Source organism: Mustela erminea, chromosome 4 (assembly GCF_009829155.1).
Source record: "Mustela erminea isolate mMusErm1 chromosome 4, mMusErm1.Pri, whole genome shotgun sequence".
Taxonomy (NCBI): domain Eukaryota; kingdom Metazoa; phylum Chordata; class Mammalia; order Carnivora; family Mustelidae; genus Mustela; species Mustela erminea.
The window spans coordinates 24,497,371-24,524,192 of record NC_045617.1 but is presented as its reverse complement, the minus strand read 5'-3'; the positions used below and the strand labels follow the sequence as shown (position 1 = coordinate 24,524,192).

Here is a 26,822-nt window from a genome sequence, read left to right as displayed (position 1 = left end):
CAGTCGTAGCCCGCGCCGCGTTGGGAACCCGCGGAGCTGGCACAGGGACCTCTCCAGGAGGCCTCCTGCCTCCGCGCGCCCTGAGGGGGCCCCCGGAGAGGACACTGTCCTGGCAACTGCGGGGGGAAGTCCGGGCAGTGGTCTTCTCTCCCCCCCCTCCCCCCCGAGACCCCGGCGCTCGGATCCGCAGGCGGCTAGCGCGGTCTGCCTTCCCCGAGGGAAAGCAAAGCGGCCCTTTTGCAACTCGACCTCGGGTCCCCGTGCCCTCCCACCGCCCACCTTCCTCCCTTCACCCCCATTCATTTTTTTTTTTTTCCTTAGCAGCCTTTAGGACGGGCTCAAAAGCTAACTCCAGACCCACGCGAGCCCACATCACGGAGCTAAGGAGAACAGCTGGGGTCGGGGCGGCCCCGGGGCCCGTCTCGCCGAGGTGGCAGCCGCGTCCCGCCGGTGCCCGCCGCGGATGAGCAAGCGGCCGCGAGCAGCCCCCGAAGCCGCGCAGCATCCGCGTATTCAGTGACGGTGGAAGCCACGCCCGCTCGGGAGCCGGGGGCCGTCCTAGCCCCCCCACCTTTCCCCCTCCCTCCCGCCCCCTCCTCCCCGCGCCGGCCCCCGGCCCGCCCCCGGCTCGGCTCGCGGGAGGCGCTGGGCGCCGGGGCTGGCGCGCTCTCCCGGGCGCACACACACATCCACGCACGCACGCCCAGAGCAGCTCTCTCTGCGCCCGGCCCTCGTTCCGCTCGCCCATGCAGACGGACAGAGCGACGGAAGATGGCTGACGACTCCACGGGGCACCGAGGATGCAGCCCGGCGGCGGCGGCGGCGGCGGGAGCGGCAGAGGCAGCGGCGGCGGCAGGGGCAGCGGCGGCGGCGGCGGCGCTGGCGGCGGCGGCGGCAGCGGGAGCAGGAGCGGCGGCGGCGGCGGCATCCCCGAGACTCCTCGAGCTACCTTTCCCTCTGACAGCCACTGACGTTCTCCGCCGCTAGAAGAGACCCCGCTTCTCCGGCGCCCGCCTGCCCTCCCCCCTCCCAGCCCCAGCCCCAGCCCCAGCCCCAGCCCCGCCAGCACCGCTACCTCCGCCAGCATTGCCACCATCAGCACCACCTCCACCACCACCACCACCACCAACACCACCACCACCACCACCACCACCGCCGGCGGCGGCAGCAGCCATTTCATCTCCACAGAAACCAGACACAAAAACATGGCAGAAATGGAGAAAGAAGGGAGACCTCCGGAAAATAAAAGGAGCAGGAAACCGGCTCACCCAGTGAAAAGGGAGATCAATGAGGAAATGAAGGTATTTTTGGACTTCGGGGCTGGAGAGACTGAGCTCTTTCTTCCGCTCGCTCCCTTTGGGCCGTTGTATGGATTTGGGGGGTACGGGGAGCGCTTGTCAGTTTCTGTAGGATGCCCAGAAAGCCTCAGCTCCTCCTCCAGGTGCAAAACCGAGGCCAACTCGCGGGCTGCATCCCCGAGATTTGCCTGCCTCCGATTTGATGGGGGGTGGGGGGCGCCCGGGAAACCACATACTATTTAACCTTATAAACCCCAGGTTGGCACAGGCGCGTTTCAGTGGGAGGGGACCGGGGGCCCAAGTGGCGGGTGGACCTGGTGAAGAGGCTTTCCTAGTCGGCGGTGTAGTTTTACCCCTTTTCTTCGGGAACCATTTCTCGGATCGCTCCAAAGTTAAGGAGCTGCCGGGCCGAGGAACCCCGGGAGCGCTCGATTGCTCCCTGCCCTTCAGTTCATCTCGCCGTTCCTCGATCCCGCTTCCCCCCAACTAGCCAGCTGCGGTGGTGTAAAGAGGCTGTCAGTGCCGCGGCAAGTGCGGCCCCGGCGGCATGGGTCTGGGTACCGTGTTGACGGCCGGCTCGCCTCGCCCGCCCCTGTCCGCTCCTCTCACTCGGCTGCCTCCGCCTCCCGCTCCCCTTTGCGTGCTCCGCTTCCCAGTTTAGCAGACCTGGGCTAGCCCGGCTGAAAGATAACTGTCTGAGGGGCGGCCTTCCAGAGCGCCTGCCCATTGTTCGGAAAGGCCAGCCGGGAGTCCTGTCGGCGAGGCCGGGCTCCCCGCCAGGCCAGCGGTGCTCCAGAGGTGGTGAGCGCAGCCGCCTGGCGCTCCAGCTGTTCGCGTTGGAGCGATTGCACAAGATCACCGCTCAGCTCCGGACCCCCCCCCCCCCTTATTTTCCATGAAGTTGAAGGTTTTGCCCGGCGAGGGTTTTATTCTGTGTTGATTTCACGAGTCTCTCTGGATTTCAAAATATATATATATTTTTTTTTCTTTTTGTGAATTACAAGCAAGTAGCAGTTTTCAGGGGGACTTTAGTTTTCATTCCGCAGCCGTCCTGATGTTCACCGTCTTCTGCATAGAATTCTAAACACTGCCAACTGACTTTGTCAGGTTGGCGAAGTTTGTGTTTAAAAGACAGACTGGATGAAAATGGCATGCAACTAAATAAAATTTATCGCGTTTTGACGCTTTCTTGGTTAGAACATATTCTGTGAGAGTGCCTTCTGAGAAGCCCGTTTAGAAAGGGGCACATGGATAAGACTTGCTGTATGAATACCTAGGTGCCTATGTTTAGCAATCTCAATTTGGAGATTTGAGTTTTTATTTCTGGGTGAGGAACTTTGTGTCTGAAACCATGAGGGGCAGCCTCAATCGGTCCAAAGAGAGTTTAGGAAGATTTGCCTTGGAAATCAATGCCATTCCTTCTGATGGAAACCACCATTGAATTCAGTGATAGTTTTTAAAAAGAGAAACCAGTAGGAGTTGTCTAACAATGGGGGTGGAATTCAAACAGTCTACAAAAACCATTCTTTCTCACCCTTCCCTCCTGTCCTGCATTTCCAGATTACTTTTCCAGTTAATTTTAAATATGGGGTGAGGGAAGAGGAGAGAAGTGAAGCCACTAGGAAATCAGTGTGCACTGGCCCTTTAAAACACTGCCTAATGTGATCTATATGGATGGCAGCTTTTAAGTTTCATAGGTTCTAGAATTACAAATTAGCTAATTTTAATCAAAACATGTGAAATGTTATCCCGGCTGGATATAAAGGCTGACTGTGCTCAATGCTTGGGGCTCGCGTTGTTGACTTTGGCTGCGGGCGCACTCCGTGGTTTGGGAGATAGTTGTCCTTCTACAGTATAACAGATGTTTGTCTGAACTGGTGAGGAAGAAACAAAAACAACATTGTGTGAAGGGGAAAAATTACACAATTTTTAGCCAATGCTGCAGGACTAAGTATGGTATTAACCTCCGTGCACAGAATTTCCTCTTTTTAAAAAATGTTATTTTTCTTCCAAATCACCATCTACTATTTGAAGTTGTCCTCACCGTTTCTGCGCAGAGCAGCATTAAGTAAGAAGTTTTACGCAGCAAATAATTCAGTTGCCTGTAGGATTGGCATTTTCTGTCTGGTTTGGACCCATGTGTGAGAGAACCCGGCGGAAATTGTCAGTCATGTCAGTGCACACCATGCCAACAGGCATGAATTCCTATTTCCAGTGGAATTGTTTTGTAGGTATTCCTCTAAGAGAAGAGCCCCCAAAGTCTTCATTTGAAAAGTATTTTCTCAAAGTCAAACTGTGAAAGGGTTAGTTTGAACTCATTAATATTTTTCTGCTTTTAATATTACCAACCGCATCAATAACTGCCCCCCTTCAGCGTTATCTTACTATTACCCCTCCTTGTCCCCAAACCCACAGTGTAGAGTAACATAACAAGTTGGTTGCCCTGTATAAAAATATGTGCAACAAAATGTCACCGAGAACACAATGTGGCCTTGTGCAGCTTCATATCGGTGCTGCTGGAGCTGCCTGACTGTGTTTGCCTTCATCTGAACGGCTTTCATCTGGACCAGTGTAAACTAAACCCTGGTAAGTAATCACTGCCCGGCAGAAAGAAAGGAATGTATACAGCTAGCACGGCCTAAGCTGTAAAAACGGAAACCTGAGCCCCCACCGAGGATCACATATCAAGGCTTGAAGGTAGGGGAAATGAAAGGGGGACAGAGGAGAGAGCGAATGGAAAAGTCAGCCTGGGAAGTGGAGGGTCAGGAGGAGGCCCCCCTTGGGGAGATTTGGCTCAGGGATTAGGGAATTTTATCATGGTGTACAGTGACCTACTCGGGTTTCAACACTGGGTGGATCAAGTTGCTTCTCTGTGAGCTGAAAGAGAAAGGACTGGTGTGTATGTGATTTTTCCCCCCCTTCGGGTAATAGAAAGGACATTGGTACAAGTGTCTATTTTAAGTACAGCAAATGCAGGGCGCTGAGAATGAGCAACAAAATCACCTCATCATGAGGCTTTCTTCAAGATCTCCTAATTGAGATAGTTACATATTTATTTAAAAATGGCTGGAGAGGACAAACTGGCTGAGGTTTAGCTGACACCAGTAATGGCATTGGAGATTGTCTTCATGTGGCTGGGAGCTAATGTTGGTCGCTGTTTGACTAGATCAGATATTCGGTTACATTTTCGTTATCACTGGTTTAATGTGCATGGCAGTTGTAACAAATTTGAATTTGATACAATATAATTTTGTGTGTGAAGAGTACATGACTTGGCATAGCTTGCTTGTAGTGTAGTAAAAATATCTTCAAGTAGAAATGCTTGTCTCATTATGACCTTTACAATGTTTCCTTATCTTTCCTTTTCTTCTTCCTCACTTCATCCTGGTTTTTCTTGATTAAGGGACTTGTTACTTTACTGTACTTACCATAAGTGTGCCTTATTTAGTTAGAGACCAGTAGAGACGATTTAAAAAAAATTAGATGGTGATGCAATTTACATTTTGACTATTTTTGGTTTCCAAAGTGAGTATTGTGATTATATCTAGTGAAGACATAATAGTTTTCAATATACTGTTAGCTCATATGTGTCATAATTAATGGATCCTAGGAGGGAATCCCAACATATAGAAGGACTAATTCATTGTAGGAGTTCCCCTAGATCACGGTAGATAGAACATAAAAATGAGTTTGTACTTTTGAATGTGTAAATGTAAATACAGGTGTTAAGTGTAAATACAGTTGTACTTAAGGGTATGTATTTTTGCTTACATAGATCTTAAGGAATGTGATTAGTGGCTACCAAACAGTAATGCAACTCAAAAAAACTACATTATGAGTAGAGGTAATGAGTCAGATTTTTATCTTTTAAAGTGCTCTGACAAAACCAATGTGATTAGATCAAGCTCTCTGCCCTGGAAACTTTCCTAAACAAACCATAATTAATACATTTACAGTGTTATTTCTCTATCAATTGTTAAACTACAGGATAATCTGAGTTAAATGTCTTCGGGTCTCCTTTACTTAAGAATTTTTTTTTTTTTTGTCTATAAATATTCCCAATAAGTAATTTGTACCTAAAATTATGCTACAGTCCTGTTGCCTACAGTTAAGAGACAGGCACATCTGTTAGAGTTTAGTAGTAAACTCACCACAAGATTTGCTAATTTGGTTTCTGATGGTCTCCATTTGGCATTAAAAATGACCTGTGTCAACTGCATAGACAATAAAGCAAGTTGCAGAACCAAGCTGGTGAGTGCAGTGAAATAAATAGGTTTCCATTTAAAAAGAAAAAAAAAAAAAGGAGAAATCACAGTGTGGGAAAGTCAGCATGTTCAAGGTTGAAATCAGCTCATTACTAAAACAGGTATATTTTAAGTTTTGCTGCTGACTCTCCATCTTAATGTCAGACACATCCAGTCTCAGGAACTTAGAAAGTGGGCTCAGGACAGATCTCACCGTGGCATTCACAACTCCTGTCAGACCTCGCTGCTGAGCAGTGGCCCCAGGTGTGCCACGTGGCGGGGCTGGGGACTCCTGTTAGCTGGGACATGGTCCGTACTCCTTGGAAGAGAAAGGGGATGTTCCCACCAGCTTTGTCCTCCACATTGCTCTCCGTTGTCCTGCTCAAGGCTCCACTCAAAACCCATTAAGAGAGTTGTGGGAGGGCGCGGAGAGCTATGAATTCTGCTCTGTTCAAACCAGGGCTTTCTGAAAAGAGACTCTTTCTCTCCGTCTGTGAACCTGTGAGTGTGATAGAGCAAGATTCTCGAAGCCTTATACAACTCGCAGGTTCCAGAGACCAGGAAATGGAAAGGAACCACTCCACTTCCTCCCGAATCTGAAATAAACATTTGAACTAGAAGAAAATGAGTCTGACAGACTCATTCCCTTCTGCGTTTCCTGCCTCTGTGCTTGCCAAGCACTGCTCTGAGAAGCCAAGCCCTACTCTGCTTGTGTGAAAGACAGACTCATAGAAACCAAGAGGTAACAGAGTTTTTAAAGGAAAGTCAAAAACAGGGCCTCGAAAAGGGCAAATATCAGTGAACACAAGTGACTGTCTGAAAAAAGGAGAGTCACAGAGAAAGATAGTGTTTTGTTAAGGTGACCATGCTTTTTATATCTTCTAGGCAAGTTTCCTTTTCATTAAAAGTCTTTATACTTCTCTTTCTTTAAAAAAAAAAAATTTATTAGGGGTGCCTGGGTGGCTCAGTGGGTTGGGCCTCTGCGTTCAGCTCAGGTCATGATCTCAGGGTCCTGGGATGGAGCCCCGCATCCGGCTCTCTGCTCATCAGGGAGCCTGCTTCCCCCTTTCTCTCTGCCTGCCTCTCTGCCTGCTTGTGATCTCTGTCTGTCCAATAAATAAATTAAAAAAAAATTATTAGAAGTAGTAGAAGGCGGAACATTTAAAAAGCTCTGAAGTCTCAAACTTCCTTTTGTGGAATGGGAAGTCAGCCACACTTACACTCTCAAGCTAATAAGATTATTGAATATTTTCCTAAAAGAAAAGGGATATTACTGGGTAGAAGGAGGGAAAAAAAAAAGAGTACTTTGTTTTTGGTGCTGCCGACTGAAACGTGTAAACAGACATGAAAGAATGTGGTGAGATTTGCTGAATGTATATTTTAGGATCCGTAGACTGATGGGTGTTAATATCTCTTACATAACCGAAGGCTTGTGGAACTCTGTCCTGTTTTAAGGCGAGTGGCTTTGGCAGGGACAGAAAGACAATGTACCAAGTCCTGGTGATTTTTAGGGGGGTTCTGCAGCTGCGATGGGACACAGCTGCCCATAGCCACACACCTGCCTTGCTTGCCACAATGTTAGCCTCAGGGCTGGAATCCGCAATGTCACAGCACTTGTTTGACCTTTTATAGGACATTTGATGTCCGGGCCACAGATTAAAATGTGGGGACATAATTATGACATGTCACAAAAAGACCATAAAGCAATGTAGGTTTTACATGTGGAAACACACAACTTTGTTTTCCTATGCCAATGATGGAGCCTTCCCATTTAGAATATATCAATAAGAGAACAAGACTTTTTCCGCAGGCGTGCTCCAGGCCGGAATTGGATTTTAGTGTGATGATGTGTCTTCTGCCCTTAGAACGGCATTGTCATCATTGCGTTGTGGCCGAGGACTATGCTACAAAATGATCCAAATGGAATGCAGTGACCATCTTTAAGGGATCTCAGGCTAATAGGCTGTAGTTTGGGTAAAACCATCAAGGCTTCAGTGGGTACCCAGGTATAAACCGGCCGCTCTTCTGACTCCATCATGTGGATGGCCTCTACTGGGTCATCTGTGGGGAGCGCTTCATCCTTAAGATACCATCTGATCCAGTGGTATCATGAATGTGGAGTAAATGTGTCAAGGGCTCTTACAATATTTCTTTTGCATTATTTAAATTTTACCTTCCGACCTTCTTGCAGAGCTCTAAAATAAAACCGATCCAGTGAGTCCGTGTTAAGACAGGTGACTTAGACCCAACCTTAGGCCAGATGTGGGCATAGCGCTAGAAACCCACTTGTGATCAAGTTCAGTTCTTACGTCTGCAGAAGAAATCAGCTGTCTTCTGCAAATTGCTCTTTCACCCCCCCCCTTTAAAATCTCAATTAACAAGTTCAATGACGCTTAATAGAAATCTGTATCAGAACACATGGAGATGAAAAGGGAGATAAAATATTTTCCAAAAACAACCACCATTCCATCATTCATAATCTCAGCCAGCAGAGATACTAGCATTTCCCACCCCCCAACATTGTAAATTGTTTAGAATTGGGGGTTTCCTTTGAAAGTATTTCTCATAGGCTTCACTTTCATGGACAGTGTGTGTCAGAATGCTTTGAAGTTATATAACTGACAGATCCTTTTTATTGTCATTAGGACTGTGAATGCGGATGACATGGCTGTCTATGAGAAGACTATGTGTTAATTAATTTTTAATTAAAGTGATTTATTTTTATAAGAATACATGGACCCGATAGAAGTGGTAGAGTAAGCAATACAAGTAAGCTAAAAGAAAAACAAAGCCTATAATTTTCTCACCCAGACATAATAACTATCAACATTTTGATATATGTCTTTTAATGCCCTTTTTTATGTGTGATATATACTATTTTTTAAAACAAAAATGGTCTTATATACTATCCTTCCTTTAAAAACTTAATATATTATTAATAGCTTTTCATGGCAGTAAAAATTTATCTACAGAGTATATTTTAGTGCAAAATAGTATTCTATTTCAGTCATCCCATGACTAAGCTGTAATTTATTTAACCAGGTTCCTACTGTTTGACATATAGTTTGTTTCTAAGAAAAAAAAACACCAAGATAAACATTCCTGAACGTGCATATTTTTGCACACATTTCCTTAGAATAGTTCCTACAGTGCTGAGAAATAAAATTGCTGAATGAAAGGGTATGTACATTTTTAAAGGCTTTTACTGCATATAGTCAAATAACCTTTTCTAAAAGTTGTATCAACTTAAATTTCTAGCACTAAGTGACTGCTCATTAACATTGGATATTACAATTCTTTTAACTTGCACATACTTATTTTTAAAATCAGTTTCCTTGAAATTTATTTATTTGATCATTTCTCTGTATTTTTGAACTTAAGATTTGTGCAAGTTTTCAAATGTACTAGCACATTGACAGAGTGCATTCTAAGTGCTAGGCCATGTCCTAGGTGGGGCATGGGGAAAATAAAAGGTTTTTGCCCTTGGGTAACTTGTAGTGTATTTGGGATAGGTGACATATTTTACCAAAACTGGGACTTGGAGTGAAAATTGGGATTATGTTTGTGGGGAGAGAGAAGTCATGGCTTTTCCCTCATTTGAATGAATGATTGGGAACTCTCTGAAAACTTTCTGCTCTCTTGGTTAGGGTAAAAAGTTGGAAACATGTCAGCATTCAGTTTTATGAGGACTGGTAAGAAAGACATCAGTGATACTGACCTATATTTTAAAGATTTATTAATTTTAGAGAGAGAAAGAGAGACAGCGAGCTTGAGTGCTTGGTGGGAGAGGCAGAGGGAGGAAGAGGGAAAGAATCCCAAGCAGACTCCTCACTGAGCGCGACTGCAGCCAGGGGGGTCAATCTCACAACCCCTGAGATCATGACCCCAGCAGAGGCTAAGAGTGGGACGCTTAACTGACTGTGCCACCCAGGTGCCCTGTTACCTACCTATATTTTAAATCTGTTTGTTGTTTTCAAAATAAAATCATTAGTCCTTTTCGAAGACCTTGAAGTATTTGCATTTCAGAAGTATTGTGAGAATTTGTAATTACTGCAATTTTCAAAGTGTCTTGAAGTTAACTCTTTATTATATACCAGTAAAATGTTCCATGAAAAATCATTTAGATTGAACTTTGACACTTGTACAGTACCTCCAGGTAAAGAAAAGGAGAATCTAATGAATGGCCTGGGAATTAAGTTTCAACAAAAATATATTTTGCCAGTATCTAAAGAACTCAGAAGGAATGGGGAAATAGTAAAATTTCCAGCCTTTCCATCATCTTTCTGTGACCTATTTTTTTTTAAATTCATGTTTTTCAGACTAAATGTTAGGAATTTAGGAGTCCTGGGATTGAGAAGGTGGAATTGGAGAGGGTAAGGTAGTATTGGGGTAAATATTAAAAATATAAAGCAATTAGGGGTGCCTGTGTGGCTCAGTCCATTAAGCATCTGACTCTTGATTTCAGCTCAGATCATGATCTCAGGGTTGTGAGCTGGAGGCCTATGTCAGCTCCCTGCTTAGTGGGGAGTCTGCTTCTCTCCCTCTCTCTCTCTCTTCCCCTCTGCCTCTCTCCCTGCTCATGTGCTCTAAATAAATAAATAAATAAAATCGTAAAAAAAAAAAAAAAAGTACAAAGCAATTAGAATCAGATGCAATGCCCCCCAAATTATAAAATGAGATGATTAAATTTCAATAGTGAATTTTGACCCCCCCAATAATACAAATAATTAAGGAGAATAGAGACCAATGATTAAATCCAAAAGCAAGTAAAATGAAGTTTTAACATAGGTAGATAGGGGCCCTAGTTGGAAAGCTCTTTACAGGTGATGTTGATATCCTGTAGTATGATTGCTTTGCAGCTCTTTGGTTGGTCCAAGGAGGTCATTTCTTTGGAATTGCTGACACATTGGACTATATGGAATTGATCGTAGAAAGAGGCCTGGTATAAGAATCAGAAGATCTGTATTTTTGTTTTGACTTTATTGGGTGATGTCTCATGCCTACCATTTACCTTCTGGATGCACTAATTTTCTGTTGTAAAATGAGGGTATCATACAGGTTCACCAAAAGTTTATTGTTGAAATCAAATGCCCAACTTACAGGATTATTGAAAGGAACAGGAGAGTTAAAGGATGTGGAAACACTGTAAAGTGCTGTAAGAGTGTTAGACATTATCATTATAATTATAGTGACCTATTTTCCAAACCCAAACTGGACCACATGGTATGAGAGAGGATTTTTGTGCCACTTCCAAGGGTGAGAGGCAGTCTGCAAAATGCGATTCAGATGCCAGAATATTGAAATTTCTGGCACAATTTTCATGGTTTATAGGAGCAATGATAAAATATTTGAAATAGTAACTGTTCGTTAAAATTTATGATGTGTGATCATGATAATTATGATATTTTTTTGCAAAAGATACTTAATTTCTTGTGTAAGTCAAAGTTCTTTGATTTCAGAGAATCTTACTATGGGGAGGGACCTTGAGGGACATCAGTTTCCCATTCTATTTCTAGGACATTTGCTGGGAAAAGATTTGGGGGGAAATAAATTTCGCTACCTCCCTTGGTATAGTAATTTGTCTTATTGAACATCTTTACTTCTAAAATCTCTGTAGTTTAACTCATCACCTTTTAATTTTATTTAAAAAAATTTTAAAAGATTTTATTTATCAATTTGATAGAGACACAGTGAGAGAGGGAACACAAGCAAGGGGAGTGGGAGAGGGAGAAACAGGCTTTCCACCAAGCAGAGAGCCCGATGTGGGGCTTGATCCCAGAACCCTGGGATCAAGACCTGAGTGGAAGGCAGATGCTTAATGACTGAGCCACCCAGGGCACCCCTCTTATCACCTTTATTAAAAAAAAAAAAATAGCATACATGAGAAACTTTTGTAGGAAAGGATTTTTTTTTTAACAAAACTCCTTTTTTAAGGGTAATAATACAAAAAATGTGGAAAGAACAACTGCTGGAATTTTCTACCAGAAGGATTTGAAAACCCTTTTGGGCCATAAACATTAAATTCATTTCTTCTAGAGTATGTTATGTTTCTTGGATGATAACTGCAAAAATCTATTTCATTTCCTTTGGTTTAGTACCATAATGAACCCTTATGATATCTAGCATCAAATGCTACCTAGCAATTAAAAATCTTAAATTATCTATTCTTAGGGGTTCTTTAATTTCTTAATACAGTAGTGTATGAGACAGACGTAATAATAGTCCATTTCATATGCTGCAGGAAACTTTGGTGTTGCTTTTTCTTTCTTTCATCTTGCTTCTCCTTCCAAGAAAGATTTGAGATTTATGGCTTGAGGGTTTATAAACCTTTTGTTTTCTGCTTTTGCAGGCATATTGTGAAGCATTAAGGTGTTTATTTTTATTTTCACTGTCAAGAAAGGAAATGTTTCAGAGTTTATTTTCATTGACGTTTTTAGTAACTTGAAAATCGTGGAATAGATCAAGTTCAAATTGATTGTTCCATGAAGCCTCTGAGTTTTCAGCACGAACCATAAACTACGGGGTGTAGTTAAGATGCCCCAGTAATATGAATTTGGTGTTAATAACCCAGTTGAGGTTTCAGTCTTTACCCTAATGTCTGAAACTTCTGGACTCTATCCCTGGGATTGGTTCTGAAAAGCTGAATGGATTTGCAGCTGGACTAAAACAAACAAATCTATATCCTTGGCTGGCAGGTTATTCCATGAATTATGCATCTGTAGCCTTTGTGTCACTTCAGAGGTTAGAAAGAACCAGAGAGAGAGGCGCCCAGATACAAACGGTCTAGAAAATTGGATATGGTGGCCAGGAGTTACTATGCAAAAAAGATTTTCTGTCTCGTTGGCACGGTTCTCTTGGAGATTGGGGTAAATAGCACACAGACCAAGAGGATGGCTTGAATTTGGCTTTCAACACTGTTGGGAGCCGGGGTTTGGATGTAAGGTGTAATCCTTATCCTTGGAGATTTCTGCTGCCAGACCACTGATGAAGGGCCTCGATTTGTGTGCTTAGCGACTGTCATTCTCTGGGCCAGGCGCTTAGCTTAGTGAAAAGAATTGGGTGTTAGGGGAGACGGGTGCCTCATTAAAGGGATCTCTTCTGATTGAGTAAAGCAGCATTTTAGCTGAGTCCTCCTCAGTGGTATTCCAGAAGTTGCCGATTATTATACAGATCGATCATATCATCTTTGTGCACTCATGAAAAGAATGTCTATTTAATGTGGACATGACCAGCCATCAGAGAGAATAAATGCCTCACTAAAGCTTGATATGGCTGACTGTTGGCCTTGTGGATGGTCACACTAAATCAATCTGGCTAGATTTTTTTTAAACTGCCGGCGCCCTGTACCGTCACCAATAGACCCAGTTGGAGCTCCGAGCTTAAGTGGGCATGAAAGCAAAGATGCTAGCATTCTGTGGGTGGTTTGAAATGCCAGGTTTGTTTTTGTGGAGTCAGTAGTGTAATATCTCTTCTTTTTTATGCAACCCCTGCTGAAATCTAAAGTCGTGAAATTCAAGAGAACAGGAACTCGCACACTGAGGCTGTGCACACTCTTGGTTTAGCCTGAGTGCTTTGTTTCAGGTGTATAAATTATACATCCCAGTGTAATTCGGAAATGACAGCTTCTAGGGAGAATGAGAAAAGGTTCTTTGAGCCACAGAGAAGGTTAGAATATATTGCTTTTCTAGCAAGTCTGGGAAGCTCAGGATGCCTTGCCAGATAGAGATTTTTTAAAAAAATAAATTCATTCCGTATTTATGATGCCTTTATTCTGCAGCACAGGGCCCTTCTTTTTATTTTAAGAAAATTCCCCCAGCTTCATTGAGGTATAATTGACACGTAACATGGTGTAAGTGTAAGGTGTGCAATGCACTGATTTGATGGACAAAATATATTGCAAAGTGTTTACCGCTGTAGCATTAGCGACCCCTTCCATCCCGTCCCATAGTTACCATTTCTTTTTCATGGTGATAACATTTAAGATCTACTGTCTTAGTGTGCTGTGAGATGTGTAAGCCTGATGATTCACAGACCTGTACCCCTGGGGCAAATAATACATTATATGTTAATAAAAATACTTTAAATTAAAAAAAAAGATCTCTCTTAATAACATTTGAGTATATGATACAGTATTATTAGCCATAATCACCATGCTGTCCATTTTATCTCCAGACTTGTTAATGTAATAACTGGAAATTTGTACCCTTGGACCACTATCTCCCCATTTCCCTCACCCCCGAACTCCTGGTGACTATCACTGCACTTTATTTCTCAGAGATGTTTTAAGGCACATGCAAGCATTAAGATCATTAATACAGTCTCACATCTTATTTTCAGATCTAGCAGTTGATAAGGTCACAAAAAAACACTCACCTGATATTAAAGCTTTAAAGCTGTCCAATTATACCCACTATTTTCACATTTTTGGTATGTATAATAACAACAATAATAGTACCTTATATTTACATATTGATTGACGGTTCATAAAGTGTTTTCAGGTGTTCTCCAAAACTGGGCTTACTATTAACCTTAAGGTTATTTGGTATTTTTACGTTATTTGTCAGAAGACAATCATAGTGACCTTTCGTTTTACGGAGAATCTGTCACTAGTGAAATTTGTAAAGCAAATTACGCATTGATTTTTAAAGTATACACTTGCAAAAGGGAAAATTAAAAAGGGAGACCCTTGTAGCCTTGACAACTGAGAAATTATTTCTTGGCTGAGATTTTGCTTTCTCTGAGATAGGAGTTATGTTAAGAAACAATACCTGAATCAGAAAGCAATTCTAATTTAAATCAGTCTGAATCACAAAAAGGTCGATTAATTGTTTTCATTTTCAAAATATTTTCTTAGCTGTGTTTGTGCTTTCCCTTTCAATATTTTTGCGTGTGTGTGGGATATAGACTTAGCAGAATATTCTAAAATACGACTTCTATTTATAAGCAAAACTGACAAATACCTTTTCTTCTTATTATCTTTAAATTGCAAGTGTCTGAAGGCCTGTCATAATTGGATGCGTCATCCTGAGATTTAAATGCATTACGGTTTTCGAACGTGATTTGAAAAATGAGCGCCACTCTAGGGGAGGTGGGGCAGGCCTGGCAGTCAATGGGTAGTGCAAACAGAATTCGATTTATGCATTCTTTTCAAACAGTTATTGATTATATAAAAAAGAAGCCTATGCTTCTCTTCCAGAACTTTGCAGAAAACACTATGAATGAACTCCTTGGCTGGTATGGCTATGATAAGGTTGAATTGAAAGATGGTGAAGATATTGAATTCAGGAGCTACCCTACCGACGGAGAGAGCCGGCAGCACATTTCTGTTCTCAAAGGTAATGACATTTAATGTCCCTTTGTTCATGCAAAGAAGGATTAACTATCTCAACCTGCCAATTGAGTTGCTTCGGGACTCATTTTGTTGATTATGTCAACGGTTGATTTAAACGTACATCCCCAGTAGTATTTTCCCATAAGCAGAATTCCACAGAATATAAGAGCATAACATAAAAAAAATAGACACAGTTTAATCTCCTTCCAGCAATGGGAGCACTAGCTAGCAAGGGCTAGGGACCTTAGGGTTATGGTCCTGCCCACAGATTTATAGAAAGGGACAATGTTTGCTAAGTTCTCCTTCTAGTTTCTTGAGTCTTTGATCTATTAGTTTTTGGGGACAGGTGCTTTCTATTAAGTCAAATACTGCATTTGGATTTTTAGACCTTGAAAGTTAGTTTGGTAATCCCCTCTTCCTCCTTTTTTTTTGGTGGGATTTCTAAAGGAAAGCCCTATTTCTGTTTTGTGTTTGAAGTTCCTCCTGCTCCCAGACTTGGATGGGGTATGAGGAGTAAGAGAGTAGTGCATGATTGGATCCTACATTATTTTATAAGAATTTTCGTCAAAGCCCAGCCAAAGAGTGGAAATTAGAGACTTGGCCGTGTCGAATTAACACTGATTCTAATCAGCGAATATCAGTGTCAGATATCTCATGAGGGAAGCCTAGAACCAAAGGTGGGTGTTGTTATGGATGCTAAATTTATGAACCTAAATTTGGAGTGAGAGTTTGATGGTCAAAAAAAAAAAAAAAAAAAAAAAGAGTATGTAAAGGAGCAGTCCATTTGGGGAACTTCATTAAAGTGTGGGTAAAATTCATCGTGCACCATCACTGGCAATTTGACCAGTATTTGCACTGCATTCAAAATCTGTTGGCATAAACTACCTGTTCGCTCATTTTATTTCCAGTCTCTTAAGATAGCATTTTTTCCTTCTTATATGCCAAGTGACAAAATGTAAATGAGCTGTCCTGCAGACATGTGGAATTGAACGCACATAACAAATTTCATGTTAAGCCTGCTATGAAATTGTACACATCATGTTACAGGGATAGTATCATCAATTTTACTGTAAATGAAAAATGCAAGTCATGAGTTTATATTCTATAAACTAATAGCTCATGTAATACTTGGTCTAGGTAATAATCTTTGCCTCTGGGGAACATGGAGAGAGTGCCAGGATATGCTACTAGAGGGAAAAAGTTGTTTTCCATGGTTGAATTTTTTTTTTTAAATGATTCACATGCAAGGATAAAATTCACAAAGTTCAGATCATTGTAAGTTTTCTTTATTTTCATTTTTGTTAATAGTTAATGGATACTAATGTTTACCCTGTGAAACAAGTTTTCTTTCTAATAATCTGCTTCTTTCTTATGGGTCCTTTTGGTTATATTATGACCAAACTTTTTAATACAGTTGGGATCTAGTGATAGGACTGGATGGGGCATGTTTTTAGCTGGTAGCCGGAGGGTGATGCTAGATAGGACTTTGTACCCGGAAAAGGTTAATTGCATCTCAGGTTTCTATGGGTTTTCCCAGTGCTAAAATGCATCACCAGGATGCAATTGAGGTACTAGTTATCATAATGAGCCAAATGGTAAAGGATCCCCCTCAAAATTTACGGTGAACAAAACTGAAAGGGTCCAGGATGGTCTGTGGAGTTCTGGTAAAGTGTTTAAAGATCTGCAAGGAAAAGTTGGTTTTGTTACATGGCCATTTGACTTGAGAAAATGTGGTCACAAGGAAAACAAGCCCTTTTGTAATAGTGAATGTGATCTTTTTTTCTTTTATAGAAAATTCTTTGCCAAAACCCAAATTACCCGAGGACAGTGTTATTTCACCATACAATATAAGCACAGGCTATTCCGGGCTTGCCACAGGAAACGGACTCAGTGACTCACCTGCAGGGTCCAAGGATCATGGCAATGTGCCCATTATTGTACCTTTAATTCCTCCACCTTTCATAAAGCCACCAGCAGGTAAGTCATTACTGGGGTTTCCAATGAGAACGATTCCTAGAAAGTTGTAATTACCTTATAAAGAATTATTAAATGCCCAAGGTACCTTTGGAAAAGACTGTTTTTAGGAGCTTTGTAGACAAGACACGTTCGTGCTTGTGTTATTTAAAGTAGCATTCATTACTCTGTTAGGCAAACTCAGGCCAAGTCCCCAATCTACTTTCAACCAAATGAATTTTTCCTACCACTGGCTAAAAAAAAGTAGTTTTCCTCCTCTGAAATCATCTGTTAAAAATTAAAAAAAAAAAAAGGATGAAATAATTTTATATACGGACTGACTGAACCGTGTGGTGGCATTGTGAGGGGCTGGGTCTCCTGAGCAGGCTGCCCTTCTTAGAAATAACCTAGATTATCCATCTTTGCCACAGAGTTCTTTCTAATTCCTGGAAAACTGTCTTTGAGAGCTTTAAAGAAAAATGGATGTCTGGATTTCACTTGCATGCAAACGTAATCAGTTTTTTAATATTTCCAGAAGATCAGATGGCGTGTGTATGAAGGTGCAGGGCAATGGGTTAAGCATTAGGTGATAGCACAAGCTACATTACAGCTGTGCTCCATACGGAGAAAGAAGTTCAGTGATACTGTATCTGGCTTGCTGTGAAATGCTGGAGTTACGCTAGAATACTTAATTGCTACAGTGGTTATTTTTCTGTATATTGAGCTGAACAATGATAAATAGTAAGTTTTGATGGCAGTACTCACTATAACTTACTGAAGGGAATGTTTGTATTTTCGGGGGGGCTGGGGGGAGATAAGTGTGTGGTTATGTTTCCATAAACAGTGAGGGTATTTGTAGATATAAATTCCTGGACTTGTGTTATAGATGTATTTACACCATATTCTGAGAGTTACTAACATTATTCTTCATAGTGTGTGTACATTCCCTTGCTTAGCCTACTACATTTTAGTAGTAAAAAGTGTCCTTTCGTATCGAGGTCCTCGAGAGAGAATGTCATTAAAATCCATTTACCTGTCAAAATCACTTGAGATTGTGTTTGTCTGCTAATTTCTAATATAATTTGTGTATCACATAGTTTGCCTTTTTAATGCCCCTATTTTCCTTTGGTTGATTGTTTTCTGATGCAGAGGGACCCAGGTGTATCTCCCAAGGACCAAAGTCATAACTTTGCACAGGCCACTGGGAAGGGGCGGGGTGACTAATTTTGTAAATGTAGAGTTCATATTCCAGTGAGTGTGCAGTGGCCTGGATGCGTGGTGATGATAAATGGGAACATTAGGGCAGTGTGTCTAGGTGGAAAGGACACTCGCCTCCGATTTAGACAAATTGGGCTCAAATCTAGGCTTTGTCACTTACCAGCTCTGTGGACACGGACACATTATATAAGCTCTCTCCTCCTCAGTTTCTCCATCTGTAAAATGGGGATCACAGTTTCATCTCACAGGATTGTCATGGCTGTGAGAGGAGAAAATATATGTAAAGCACCTAGCATAGTCCCCATGACACTAAAGCCATTTCGTAAACACCATGCTTCTTCTTCTTCTTTTTTTAAGTCCTTAGTCTGTCCCAGAATTATCATGCACATAATTTGTGCATAAAAAGGTGTGCATCCAAATGCAAATTCCCTTCTAAGATTTATTTGAGCAAAGCAAACAGCTTTAGAAATTAGCATAGCTGAGGCTAACATGAGCTTGGCATGCCAAAAAACCTGCCCTGGAGTTTCCTGCTGAGCCAGCCACGTGGAATTCAAGCACACAGCTCCCATTTAACTCTAATTCCACATCAGATCAGGAAAAAAATATGCAAAGGGATACAGGCCAAAGATTGAGCCTTGGAAGTCTTAGACACAGGAACTCGGAGGAATTAGAAGCCAGAAGTAACTCAACACCAGTGGTTTTATGCTGTCTTCATGCAACCCCAAAGCACTCATCTGTTGAAAACAAAATGTAGGGAAGGACGTGTTTAATTTTCTGTATCTGCTCTAAACCTTGGCTCTGTGCTTCTCCAAGGTTCTATATGACAAGACCAAGATACAGAAAGGATCTCTGCTTTCAAGGAGGTTTCTCCATTAATCCCTAAACAGAAACATGTACAGGAGAGATGAATTTCGATTCAGTCACGTTATCTAGTGCAGGGGTCTGCAGACTTTTCCTACAAAGGGCCAGATAGTGTTTTAGGCTCTGGGCTGTGCTCTCTACCAGAACTACTGAACTCTGCTATTGTAGATAGTACATAAACAAATGGGTGTAGCTGTGTTCTAATAAAATATCATTTACAAAAAAGGCAGGAAGGAGGGTCTGGCCTGACAACCAGAGGTTGCTGATTTTTGCACCAGGGTAAGGTTGGCAGAAGTTTCAGGATTGAGTTTCTGAGAGTCAGGCTATGAGCTTTGCCAAGGTGCTCTGTATAATATCATAAGGGACAGCAACATGGATAGGAAGATAGTGGGGTTTTCAGGGTATGTGGTGAGCTTTGGCACATAGTAGGTGCTCCAGTACTGTTTGTTGAAAACTGACTGAATGGCTGATAGTCAAATTCCTACTGCACATACATCACCAGTATGGGCCACTCTGTTGTTCCTTGAGAAAATGCTAGTATCTTGGCTGGCTTAGTCCCAACCTGTCAAGAGTTTGACTATAGCTTTATGACAGTGATGTGTATAATTATCCTTGGATAAGTAAGGCCCACAGATTACCTAAAAACTTTCATCTAATTAATCACTTCACTTTCTCCTTCTGTTAAAACTTTTGCCAGGGTTGTTATTCAGGGTAGCTGAGTTGAGGCACATTCCCTATCAATGTTATAGCTATATGTAGGTCAACACTGGCATTCCTAAGGGAAACTAATAAATGGTACAATGGCTAGAAGTAAAAGGCCCCTCGATAATCAGCCCCTGAATAATTTAGAACTGACTATATCATGCAACTGTCCACCTCTTGGGATGGGGAAGACAGGGAGCATATGTATGTTTTGGATTCCTGGAAAGAAAATAACTGTTAGCGTTTAAATTATTCCCATTCTGCCATAAACTGGCCGTGTGACAATACCAGCAATAATAATACCTTATGTCTGTATTAAATCCTTTATAGTTCATGAAGCGCCCTCACATTCATTGTTTGATGTGATTTGATCTTCACCGTGACTCTGGGAAATAGTGTACTAGATATAGCTAAATAGAAAAACTGAAGGTTGCATAGGTTAAATGGCTTTCTCAAGGTCAGGTGGCTTCTAAGTACGTGAGCCAAGACTAGTACCAATGTCTTCTGACTCCTGATTCAATATTCCTTTTAATATAAAGTTGCTTTTCCGGCGTATTTGTACAAAACTTGCTTAGACTGCATCAGAATAAGAGTCCTTACTAGTTTGCGACTTCAGATCCCCCAGTGACAGGTACACAGTCATTTTTTCAAGTCCCCATCTTCTGGGAGACTTGATGCGTTCTCTGAACCTGAGGATCTGTGGTTCTTTGAACTGGGATGACCTAGCGGGACTAAAACCCCAGCTTGGTTTTGAAGGGCTCACCATCATGAGGCAAGTCACTGCTCCTCCGAGGTACCAGAGGGTTCCATCGGGTTGGGCACCGGTTCCAGAGTGTTTCATGGGCTTGGGCAGGCTCAGACTGGATCCCGTCCATGTTTGGCAGCCAGTGGGCCCAGTGGAATACTTGGGATGGGGAACATGGTGACACCACACTTGCTTGGATTTCTCCTCTCCTTTTGCACAGCTGCATCCAGCAGTGTGGGTGTAGCTTATTAGTGGGCCTGGGGAATTGCTTTTCTCCTCCTGTCCCCACCTTCTCTTCAGAGAAGGGGAGCTCCCTGGGCTTTGGTGATTACAAGCGTTGTCTCTGCTCTGGCCACACATGTTTGTGTACAGTTTTGTCTGATTTCCAAGGCTGAGCTGCCCTTCCCCCATCAGGGACAGAATTTGGCCCTCAATGTAGGGTTTGTGACATCACAGTCGTTACTATGGTAATAGACTTGTTATAAACACAGGATAATAGCCCTGATTTTCCTTTTTTTTTTTTTTTCTCTCTAAGTACTGAAGGGAATCACCATGATCCTTAAATAAGACTAAGACTTTTCTGCAGACTAGCAAGTGGACAGAATAAGGCTTTGCCATATAGAGATGCCATTAAAAAAAACAAACAAACAAACAACAAAAACTGTTAAAAGAGTAAGAGAATAATAGAAAGTACTGACCACCTTTTTCTTTTTATGCAAACGTTCCTTTATCCTTTTAGTGCGAATGAATATGAAAGCCTCCTTCTCTGCTAATTTTAAAAATCACAGCGTGAGCCTAGTCTGAAGTGGCAGAATATATATCAGCAAGAGTTTTGAAAGATAACTCAGGTTAATTATATTGTGACCTTGCTGAAATTCTTCTCATATTAGAGATTTTAATACAGGCTTCAGCCCTTCAGGACTTCCTTGGAAGAGGGTTGTGCCAGAAAAGGACTCTGAGCACGGTCTGTAAAGGCCGTGCTGGAGTGAGTCTCCATCCAAATATTTAGGCCGACTCCGCTCCACCGCTGGTTTGACTACTGAAGTCAAGCCATTTGAAATGGATTTTAAATACAGATTTTTTCTTTCTTTCTTTCTTTTTTTTTTTTTTTTACAAACACTTTATATTGATCTTCCCTGCTTTCCGTAAGTAAATCTCCACTGACCAGACGTCCGTCCTCTACAGTGGTTGGTCAGGCTTGATGCTTCCTATCCTGCCTACTTCTGGTTAGAGCCGCTGACTGGACTTGAACCAGGATTTTTCTTTTCTAGTCTCAGACTTGCTCCCTGACATTTTGCTCCCAAGAATTAAAAAAAAAAAAAAAAAAGAAAAAGAAAAAGAAATCAATGAAACTCTTGTTGTAATTATTTTTTGTTCATGAGGAAAAGATGAAATGCAGCAACTTTTCCTAGTGAAAGTCATGCTGAGCTCTGCTGCAGAAAACACCGCATATCTAGGAAATGACATTTTAAATCTGAATCTTTTGACAGGCTTCCCTAGAGGTGTATAACTTGCCTATCACAAGTCCAGAATCCCTCTAAGTCCCAGAATACTTTAAAATGAAATTAAATGCACAAAAAGGAGGGAATCTATTTCTCTGGATGCATTTATGTGGCAGTTTTGAATAAAATGGTGTTTTTTTTTTCTTTTTTTTTCCTACCTCAAATGGAAAGCGACCATATTCTTCTTTCTCGCTACCCATGGGAGAGGGGAAAGACAGGGTCTGTCCCCGTGGCATACACAGGTTTATGTGGAGGGACATGAGATCAAGCTCCTAAGAGCCTGATTCCCTACGTGCTGGAGCGTCTTGACTTTCTTTGAAAACAATGACCATTTCCTGTCTTCTAGGATGGTTTGCTTTCAGTGAGCTTTCCAAATTTGTGTTCAGTCATAGTCATGGAAATATGATATATTTTTTCAGGCAAATCTTAGAATTCTTAAGGGGATATAAGAACTGGGCTCTAAGGAACAATTAGCTTAACTGAGAATATGGAAACATTCACGTGATCTGCTAAACCCTATGTATATAACTGAGCAACCCACAGTTAATAAGCATGTTACTTTTTGGCTCTTAAAATTCTTACATGGAGTTATACTTGCAGAGAAGTGGGAATCAGAATGTGGTTTGCATTATGATCATTATTTATTTTATCTGTTACTCAATATTCTTGGGGCTTGCATATGAATGATGTATTCCAAATAGCCATTGAGAAAACAGGATTTAATCAAAATTGCTCTGCCATTTATTTATTTGTCCAACTTTTAAAATATGATTATTAAATAAAATTACCTAGAGTTAATGGGATTTGGATGATTTACTATTTATGTAGCAGATAGATTTCTCAAAAAAAAAAAAAAGATGTTCACTGAACCCTCAGGTTTGGGGAATTTTCTAATTCCCTTAGAAAAGGGACAGGAGGAATTATGGTGAATGGCAGGAGTAGGAATAGTTAATAATCGTAATGATAGAATCTCATCCTAGTGAATATTTTTTGAGCACTTATTATGGGCCAGACATTGTGCTAATAGATTATTATCTCATTTAATTTTCAGAACAACTCTGTGTGGATGCTATTATTAACCTTGTTTTACAGATGAGGAAACTGAGACCCAGAGCAACTTGCCTGAGGTCACACAGGTAATAAGTGGCAGAACTGACATTTGAACTTAGGGATGATGTCCCCCTAACCCATATTTGTAGCCCTGGATTATCCAAAAACCTATGTCAGTCAATTATGTGTTTACTGAGTGTGCTTCATATTATGCTAGATAATAAAAGTGTGTACGTCATCATCCTTGACCACTGGGAACTTACAGTGTACTTGGTATAATCAAAACATCATTCCACTTTGACTTTGGAAGGAGTTTTAGCAGCATTTGGTGGAGCTCAGTGGCAGCAAAAGGGCAAAATGGAGTAGCAGAAGGTCTATAGGGAGATAATGAGGAACTGTTATATTTACACAGTTGAGGAGAAATGACATCTAAAACGTAATGTAGACCAGAAGACAGTCATTCAGAATTCAAGGTGATTAACGAAAGATACAAAACGAAGTCTCAAAATCTTACCTACTCTGATAATGGGCCCTATTTTATTTTATTATATTTTTTAATAAAATTGTGGGTTCTTGTAAAGGTGGAACTCAAATTTCAGTATGTTCCTTCTCTCTCTCTCTCTCTCTCTCTTTTTTTTGTAGTGACAATCTATCACCATACAAAATTATTACAGTATTATTGGCTGTATTCCCAGTGCTGTACTTCTCATCCCCATGCTGATTTATTTTAAAACTGAAAGTTTGTACCTATTAACCCCCTTCACCAATTTTGCTCATCCCCTGCTCCCCTCCCCCTGGCAACACCTAGTTTGTTCATTATATTTATGAGTCTGTTTCATTTATTGTTGTTTGTTTGTTCATTTTTTTTTAGATTCCATATACAAGTGAAATCATTTGGTATTTATCTTTCTCTGAGTTATGTCACTTAGCACAATACCCTTATGTTGTTGTGAAATGGCAAGCTATCATTCTTTTTTATGGCTGAGTAATATTCCATTGTGTCCCAAATCAAAATGTGTGTGTGTTTTTAAGAATTTATTTATTTTAGAGAAAGAGAGAGAGAAAGAGAGAAAGAGAGAGTGATGAGTTGATCGGGCTTCCATTTATATGGTGAGACATGGAAAGACAAACACATTGTGCCAGCACCATGGAGTTGGTCCCTAAGAATGGCTGAGAACATGGGCTTGGAAGTCAGACTGGGTCTGAGGCCAGTGTTACCTTTTCTATCTATCATATTGGTTGGCTAATATTTATTGAGTACATATTTGGCTTTATGACCTGGGGCAGATGACCATCTGTGTGACCATCTGTCTGAGCCTCGGTGTTTGCCTCATTTGAATAAAAGATAGTACCTAGTACAAAAAAGCGGGAGGCAGAGGGAGAGGAGGAGAAAGAATCTCAAATAGACTCTCTGCTGAGCACAGAGCCTGACACGTGGCTTGATCTTGTGACCCTGAGATCATGACATTAAGCTGAAATCAAGAGTCAGACACTTAACTGACTGAGCCACGAAGGCATCCCTCAAATGTGTGGTTTAAATGGTAGTGTGATGTGGTGGAAAGACTACCAGAGCAAAAATCAGGAAACCTGGGTTGTGAATGCCAGCTCTGCTTTTTACTGGCCGTGTAAATAAGATAAGTCACTTTGCTTATCTATGCCTCAGTTTCCTTGCTTAATAATGATGTACTTAGATTAGGTAATCTGTAATTGCTTTAATTTATAAAATCTTGATTTTGTGACTTGTATGGTGAATTTACCACCTGATTTTGTGATTTGAGTCTATTTTAATACACTGTAATATATATTTGTTAGTTGACTGAACATATTTAAAGAAAACTCACCTCTATGTGTAATTATGGCAGCCAAAAAAAGTCTGATGGAAAATTTATGCCACTTAGACAACTATCAGCTAATTATTAATTTTTTACTCTGGAAGAGTGACTTGAAATAATAGATTGAAGTTTTAGAAAAACTGCTAGAAAAAAATTTGAATTGTGAGTACATGAAAAGATTATATCACCCATATGTCATTAGACCTAATAATTTTGACATTACACATAAGTAATGATTACTGGAAGTGATTCCCAGAATTTCTGCAAAAGAGAAGTCACGTTATGTCCAATTTAACTTATCAAAACAGGCACAAGAAGGAATAGAAAGCTTGAGTAGTCCTACATCTATTAAGAAAATTAAACTGGTGCCTGGATGGCTCAGTGAGTTAAGCATCTGACTCTTGATTTTGGTTCAGATCATAATGTCAGGATCTTAAGATCAAGCCCTGCATTGGGCTCCATGCTCAGTATGAAGTCTGCTTGAGATTTTCTCTCTCCCTCTACCCTCTCCCTGCTCACATGCTCTCTTTCTCTCTCTAAATAAGTAAAATCTTAAAAAAAAAAAAAAGGAAGAAATCATTAGATCCTTTTTACAAAGAATATTCTAGGCACAGGTAGCTTCAGTGGTAGATTCTACCAAAAATTTAAGGAAAAAAATGAAACCAAACATAGAGAAACTCTTCTAGAGAATAGAAAAAAAACAAAACAAAAAAACCATTTTTACTCATTTTATAATCCCAGCATGACTTTGATCCCATGACATGACAAGAGCATTAGAAATAAGGACAATGATAATTTAATGTAATTGAATTACACTAAGATGGAAAACTTCTGTTCATCATGAACACTTATTCAAAAACCCTAAAAAAAAATCATAGCAAACAAAATCCAGTGATGTATACTAAAAGATAATGCATCATGACTAATTTGGATTCTTTTCTAGGAATGCAAGGTTGATTTAAGCTTAAGAAATCCATCAATATGCTTAACTACATTAACAGAATAAAATAAAATCTCAAACAATATTCTCAATAGATGCAGAAAACATAATTTGATAAAAATTTAACACAATAATAAAAACTCTTGGCAAAATAGGAACAGAATGGATCTTCTATAAAATGACAAAAATTATCCACAAAAAACCTACAGCAAATATCATACTTAATTGTGAAATTTTGAAGGTTTTCCTTGAGATTAAGAATGAGATAAAGATGACCACTATCACCACTTCTATTTAATTTTGTACTGGAGTTCATAGATAATGTAATACAGCAAGAAAAAGAAACTAAAAATACAAGATTTGAAATGTAAAAATAGCATTTTGTTTACAACCATCCCTTTTCCATCAATGTACAGGTGAGCTATTATAATTAATGAGTACATTTATCAAGGTCTCTAAACATAGGCAGTCCTCCCAAATCCATTATATCTCTATATAGCAGCTACAAATATAGTAAAAAAACAAAATTTAAAAATACCAGTTAAAATAGCATTAAACCATGAAAAACTCAGGGTAAAAAAAAAAATCTAACAAAATATATGCAAGATTGTTATATAGGAAACTATAAATATTGCTGAGAGAAATCAAAGAAGGCCTAAATCAGTGGAGGGACACACCATGTTTATGGATTGATGAATAATATTCTAAAAGGACAGATTCTTCCTAAATTGATCTATATATTCAATTCGGATAAAAATCCCAGCATAAAATTTTGTGGAAATTAAAAACCTGCATTTTGAATTTACATGGAGATGCAAAGGGGCAAAATTAGCTAGGACAATCTTGAAGAAAAAAAATAAAAGGAAGACTTATACTACTGGATCCCAACAGTCATTGTAAGACCTAGAATAATTAATTAATAATTAAATAAGTTTATGTTATTATCAGTATTAATTGTACTGTTGTTATTATTCTTCTTTTGAACATACTTTAAGCCTCATCTGTGTTTGAGGCATAAGAGAGAAAAGACACTTTGTGTTTCTCATGTCAATTCTCTTTTGACTTAAAATATATATGTAAAAGTGCATAAAATATACACGTATTTTTTTCCGACAAATAATGATCCTTGTCCACTCACAACTTTCC

General features: G+C 40.6%; 1 protein-coding gene across 2 annotated transcripts in view; it reads left to right on the top strand.

Moving 5' to 3' along the window:
- The first annotated feature begins 911 nt into the window (after positions 1 to 911).
- SOBP (sine oculis binding protein homolog) overlaps positions 912 to 26,822 on the top strand; it is a 159,895-nt gene continuing 133,984 nt past the window's right edge. The window contains exons 1-3 of one of the 2 annotated variants that reach the window (XM_032338897.1): positions 912 to 1,301; positions 14,739 to 14,877; positions 16,665 to 16,850. In XM_032338897.1, coding sequence (XP_032194788.1) covers positions 1,206 to 1,301; positions 14,739 to 14,877; positions 16,665 to 16,850 — 421 coding nt within the window. In that variant the 5' untranslated portion in view covers positions 912 to 1,205. The remainder of the gene's footprint in view (positions 1,302 to 14,738; positions 14,878 to 16,664; positions 16,851 to 26,822) is intronic. The other variant, XM_032338896.1, reaches the window with a different exon arrangement.